Here is a 6,242-nt window from a genome sequence, read left to right on the forward strand (position 1 = left end):
AAAGGCTCATCTGTTGGGATGAGCTATGCATTTCAGCATCTAGGAGGGATCTGGTGAAAGTACTTGGGACCACGTTATTGCAACTCGTTGCTGTGAGTTGAAATTAATAACTGAAAAATCGGTTGCTGCCAAGTGATTTTCTTTATCATGGTCCTTCAGGATTTCCGAAGTTTTTAATCCATTCCGTTCCATTTCAGATACACATTTTTCTACAGTGGCATTGTGAGCGACGTTCATGTGACCGAGCGCCCCGCCCGAGTGGGCATCCTGCTGGACTACAGCCAGCAGAGGCTCCTGTTCATCAATGCCCACAGCGGGCAGCTGCTCTTCGTCGTCAGGCACAGGTTCAGTGAGGGCGTGCACCCCGCCTTTGCCCTGGAGAAGCCTGGGAAGTGTACTTTGCACCTGGGGATAGAGCCGCCGGATTCTGCAAGGCACAAGTGATCACTGGCTTCCAGGGTCTGAAAGAGCAAGAATCCAGGTGCTGGCGGCCTGCGTTCTTCCCGTGGGCGCCAGACGTTAGTGGGAGCACCTCCCGCACACTCGCACCAGCGGTGGCTGCGTGGCAGTGATCAGCGCCGATCAAAACCACCGGGAAAGCCTTGTCTCTCCTGGGCAGCGAGTGAGTGAAGAAGATGGGAAAAGTCAGGCCCCAGCCTGTGGTCTATACGTGCCTGAGTTCTCCCCCGCATTAAAAGGGTTTGTACCTGACGTGGGAACCAAACCACAGAAATGGACTTCGCCTGTTTTGCTGGTAAAAGAAATCCTCGGATGGGCAGGTCTGAGTGAAGAGGGAAGACTGTGCTGGTAATCCTGCTCCTCAGACAAGAAACACGGACTTTTTCCACAAGGAAAGTGTCGCCTCACTTCACTCAAGTCTGATGAATCCTAATCGCTAGAGAAAGTGTTTCACCCTTCCAAGTTGATGGTGAACTCTTTTGTAAAATATGCTGTAGAACACGGGTCTCTTTTCCCTGAAGTTTTAAATGTAGAAGAGCTCTGGATATTAGAAATTTCCACTTTGTTAAATAAATGGTTAGCGTCTGTGAAACAAAACATGTTATGTGAGCTTGTCTGTAACTTACCAGCTGACCTCTCTGGACCGGGACAAACTGCAGGGTAGATAGCCGTCAACACTTCAGTGGGTCATGCAATACTGATCATCACGTGAGAATTTCATACATGTGTGTTTTAAAACCTAAACACTTTCAGCTCAGAGTTACAGCCAACTACCAGAAGCTGGGAATCTTCTTTTACTGTAGGCTTGTTTGTCCTTCCACTCCTGGGCTGCACAGTATTCACACTGTCTCCAGGTCTCAAACCACCAGGTACATGTGAAACTCCTTGGTACCAGGAAGCCCAAATTTTGTTTCTGGTCATGGGTGTTGTGGGGCTCTCATAGTGAGCTGATCACATAGGCACTTTCTAGCTATGCAACTAGGCCTCACCTTTGAAACTAGCCTCCCTGTCCTGCCACAGGCTCCACCAAAACCAGTGCAAATCTTAAATCCAGTGATTATTACTAAATGACGCTCACAGACTGATAATCTTGCTTCGAAACGATGGATCCATGGTTACAGTGTCACTTTAGTTAATAGGTTCCATGGCACTGGGCAAGGATCAGTAGCTCTGTGCATACATATGTGGTCAATTAAGACTTGCTGAAATGAGCCCTTGCTAAGCACTTAATGTCCTGCATTCCAGAGCTCAGCTGCTGGGAGGTATTTCAAGAGTAATAATAGTAAGAGTTGAGTGTCTCTGCTGCAATAGCCATTGCCTCATGTCCCTGATTTGGTGGCTGCTAGTGAGTGATCCAGGACACATTCCTGAGCTGAATGAAGTTAGACCTGGCCTCCAGCCCCCTTCACAGTGCTCAGGAAGGAACATATTTTCTTGGCTGGTTTCAAAATAGGAGATCAACACCTCTCATTTTCTACCCTTTATTACCCTCAAAGTGTATGTGGTTGTGCCCCTCTTTTATGTAAACTGGTTTTGATCTTAAACAAATGCCCTTTCTATGCTGAGTTTGTTTTTTTCCAATTGATATCAGTAGTTTCAGATTCCTAAATAGCATCTGAACTATCAGAGTACTTGAGAATAGTTGGAGGGTTAAGAACATTTAACTTGGAACAAAGACATCTGAGGGAAGGATATAAGCCATCTTCAACAATTTGAAGAGCTGTTACGGGGAAGGAATTAGGCTAATTTTGATTTTCCACTAAGACCAGTGAGTAGAAGTCGCAGGGTTGAGGAATTTGGCTCAGGAGAAGGAAGAGTACCCACCCCCTCGCCCCCCACGGTGACTGTTGGCTCAGGGCGTGCTGCTTAGCAGGTAAGGGGCACTCAGAGTCAGGCTGAATAATCAGCCATCTTCATTGGCTTCTTGCTGAGTTCTAGATCCATGGTTTTTCAACTGTGCTACTGGGGTGCTGGGATTCCACAGAGGTGCCTGAAAGCCGATATGGAATCCAGTGGGAAAGCCAAATGGGCATAAATTCAGACCCATATCCCATTTTGATGTTTTACATATTGGGTTCTTGATAATTCATTTGATTAAAAGGTTTCTATAGTTTAATAAAGTTAGAAAACTAGATAACCGCTGAGGTCCAGATCTGAATTCCGTGATTCAGGGTGACCCAAAAGTCCCTAAAGCCTCTATTATCTCAAAGTCCCTTTTTATTCCAAATTTCCAAGATTTTCTGTAGATGGTTACATTCTCCTGCTTGACGTCTCTGGCTTCCTGCTTCTGGAATCGCCTCCGTCACCTCTGCTACCTCACCACTGCTTCCTTCCTCACGCTTCCCTGAGCCCATTTGGACTCCATCACCCCAAACACGTGCACAGCGCTCCTTGGAATCCTTAAAGCAGCGCTAACACAGGGCTGACCTTGGTAGTGGTTAACACAGCTTTTGTGGAAAACTTGGGGTTAAGGAGGGACATTTCTTCATAAAACCTGAAACAAAGTACAGCTGAATGTGAGAGCTCCGACATTGCCAGGAGCCCCTTCTGGTCTCTTCCTCGGCTGGGCTCCCTGCACGATGAGTCCACTAGTTTCTCCATTCTCCCATAGTCTTCAAGTTTCTAGCTTCTGCTCAAACGTGTTGTTTTCAAAACCAGGCAGGGAAACTAGAAAACGTCAACATATCAAAACCTCTCTTACCAATATGGACCTTTTACAGAAGAATGAGAGCTTTCTATCCCAACCTCTAGCCTGCCCAGGCTCACGCTTCTCTTGGTAGAGTTAAAGGGCCTACTGGATCAATTCCCTAAAGCAAACACTCCTCTCCCTTTCGAATGGCTTCAGAATCCTGTTAGTGTCTTCCCTTTGGTGGGTTTCTTTAGAACCAGCTGATTGAAAATCCTATCTCAACCTACCAGGCATGGTGTTGGGCTGCCCAGGCTTCGTGTTGGACTTTACTGAGTGCCAGGCCCTCCAGGGAGAACAGCGCCCTACTAGAGTCGGCATGTTATTTGAGGATGTTATAACTTCTGACGCAGGGGGGTAAATAGTGAGGGAAAAGAAAAATGAGGAAGGAGACGCACAATTCATTTATTCAGCACATAGTTATTGAGTACTCACTGTGGTCTGGGCACTATTCCAGGCCCGGGGAAATGGCAGTCCTCAAATCAGGCAAAATCCCTGCTTTCAAAGAGCTTATATTCTGGTGGAGGAAGACAAGTAATAAACACGTATACAGTATGAAAGTGGAGAGGAAGGAAAGTGGGGAGGGAAGCTAGGAAGGAAAAAAATCAGGGAGGAGACTAAAGGATTATAGGAGATAGGGGCCGCTGCTATAGATTTTAGATGCGATGGTGAAGTAGCTCTGATAAGGTGATATCGGAATAAAGACCTGAGTGAAGGGAGGGAGCAAGCCACATGGATATCTGTGGGGAAAGGTATTCCGTGCAGGAGGCGCAGCAGTGCAGAGGTCCTGAGGCAGCCGCTGGGGTGCGTCGGGACCGGTGAGGACGGCAGCAGGGCTGGAGTGGAATAAACCGGGGAGAGCGCTGTGGATGCAGCCAGAGTAGCTAGGCACCAGTCCACAGTGGCCTTCAAGGCCAGGTAAGGACTTTAGGTTAGATTCTGAGTGAGTTAACAAGAAGTAACCAGTATGAAGAGTAGATTCAATGGCATTCTCAAAGAACTGGCTTTTCACATGTTCAGTATTATGTTTTTCAACATTAAACAGGATGGTCCATAAAGGCCCCCTGGGCTGGCCCCTGCCGGCTCTCAGCTCCTGCAGAGAAAGAGCCTCGTGTAGGTGGGAGAGAGGAAAAGTCACTCTTTGTCTCCTTCTCGGTTCTGTCCCGAAACCCCGTGATCCTGCTCAATTCCTGCTTCACGGGGAGCAGCCCCTGCTGGCGGGCCATTAGGGCCAGCCTAGCACAGAACTGGGGGGGGAACTGCTATGCTACCTGGACAGGCGTTGGGCTGAACTGAGCCTGCTTGCCTTTGATGAACAGTTGGCAACCACCAAAGATGGAGAAATATAAGCACATTTTGAAGGAAATATATCTTCTCAATGGCATGATTTTTCAGTTACAGGGAATATGCGATAATGATGTCATCCAGGGAGGCTGCCTGGCCAAACAGTCCTCGTAGATGTGTATACATTGTGTGTGTGAGTGTATTTCTGTGTGCGCCTGTATGTTGTGCATATTTCATGTGTGACTCTGTGTGTGTGTGTGTGTGTGTGTTGGGAGGTTGGGGGAATTGTCATCACAATTCAGAGCTGGTTTTCCCATTGAAGATCTAGAAACTGGATTCATGAGAGCTCCCAAAGGTTTTCAAGTTCACAAGGACTCAACCACATTAATCAAGTCCTCAAAAGTCTCATTAATAATTTAGAATAACAATTGCTTAATTTATAGCAAGAAATCAAATTGCCAAAGGGGCTAGAGAACACATATCTGCTGTTCAGAAGATTCTCTCTCTAGGCCCCTGAGCTCCAAGACCTGCAGGTACCCACCGTGGTCAGCCTTTGGCTGCACGCATGGTTGGACCTGTGGCTGTTTACCTCTTAAATCCCACATGCTCAGGTGAATTGACGTATTGTCACACAGGAAATCACATGACAGTCAAAAAGTTGTTTGGTGATCAAGGCAAGTTATGTGGAAGTTCTTGCTGACCAGCATTGTTAAACTGCCCCAGCTACCGGTGGGCATAGATACTTGGATTTGCTGCTCCAAGTACTTTCTCTCTGCATCAGCGCTGGGCTTCCCTGAGAAATCCTTGTCCTTTGCTGGTTCTTATCTGTTCAGTCCAACTTCTTGTACTTACTTTTTAAAAAAAATAAATGCTTTACGACGATTTCTCAGGCTATAGTTTTCTTCTTCATTTAGTGAATACTTGATTAGATTTCTAGGCCCCATTCCTCCTACTTTTGATCTGAAAAATATCATGCCTATTGCAGATGATAGAGCATCATCTATTATGTGATGAGCTTACTAATTTAATAGAAGCAAGCCATACCTTATGCGACATCTCACTATCTCCTCCATGGATTGAGTGCATGTGGGAAGAGGAGGGCACTCATTCAAGGATTTGTTGTGACTGATGAGAGTGATTCAGAACACAGATCCTGGAATCATATGGATCTGGGTTGAAACATGGTTCTGCTCCTCCAGAGCTGTGTGACTGGGCAAATTGCTTAGCTTCTTTCAGAGTCCTCATTGTAAGATAGGAATAGTCCTAGTTATGTCCTAAGGTCATTCGTTCGTTCATTCATTCATTCATTCATTCATTCATTCATTCATTCATTCGGGTACTAAGCAGGGTGTCAGGCACTGCTGTAGGTAGTAGGGATCCAGCCAGCAGCGATGGAAACAAATATCACTGCCTCAGGAAGTTTACATTCTAGTGAGAGGAACAACAAATAATATGAGAAATAAATATGTAAACAGTTTAGTATCAGAAAGTGGTAAGTGCTATAAAGGAAAATAAAGCAGGAAAAGGTTGTTGTGACATATAAATGAAAGAATGTATATATAGTTCTTAGCAGAGCGGCGTATAACAACAGCAAGCATTTTAGGTGTTATTAGTTCAGCTATAGTGCCAGGACTTATTACAACTACAGAGCTTAGTGTATTCCTCAGGTGGTTTTCTTAGAAGAAATATCCGAGCTAAGCCCTGATGGCGGCACAGAAGTTGGCCACATGGAGGGGATTGGGAGGGACAGGAGGACAGGGGAGGAGTGTTCCTGACAGAGAGTGAAGGTGAGAAGGTGGGAAATCGCCTGGCA

At 46.2% G+C, this 6,242-nt stretch overlaps 1 protein-coding gene across 1 annotated transcript in view; it reads left to right on the top strand.

Annotated features, from left to right (window-relative positions):
- The window catches only part of CMYA5 (cardiomyopathy associated 5), an 83,304-nt gene extending 82,248 nt beyond the window's left edge, over positions 1-1,056 (top strand). The window contains exon 13 of the mRNA XM_087815432.1: positions 198-1,056. Coding sequence (XP_087671558.1) covers positions 198-444 — 247 coding nt within the window. The 3' untranslated portion in view covers positions 445-1,056. The remainder of the gene's footprint in view (positions 1-197) is intronic.
- The last annotated feature ends 5,186 nt before the right edge of the window (positions 1,057-6,242 follow it).

Source organism: Miniopterus natalensis, chromosome 3, assembly GCF_054644295.1.
Source record: "Miniopterus natalensis isolate mMinNat1 chromosome 3, mMinNat1.hap1, whole genome shotgun sequence".
NCBI lineage: Eukaryota > Metazoa > Chordata > Mammalia > Chiroptera > Miniopteridae > Miniopterus > Miniopterus natalensis.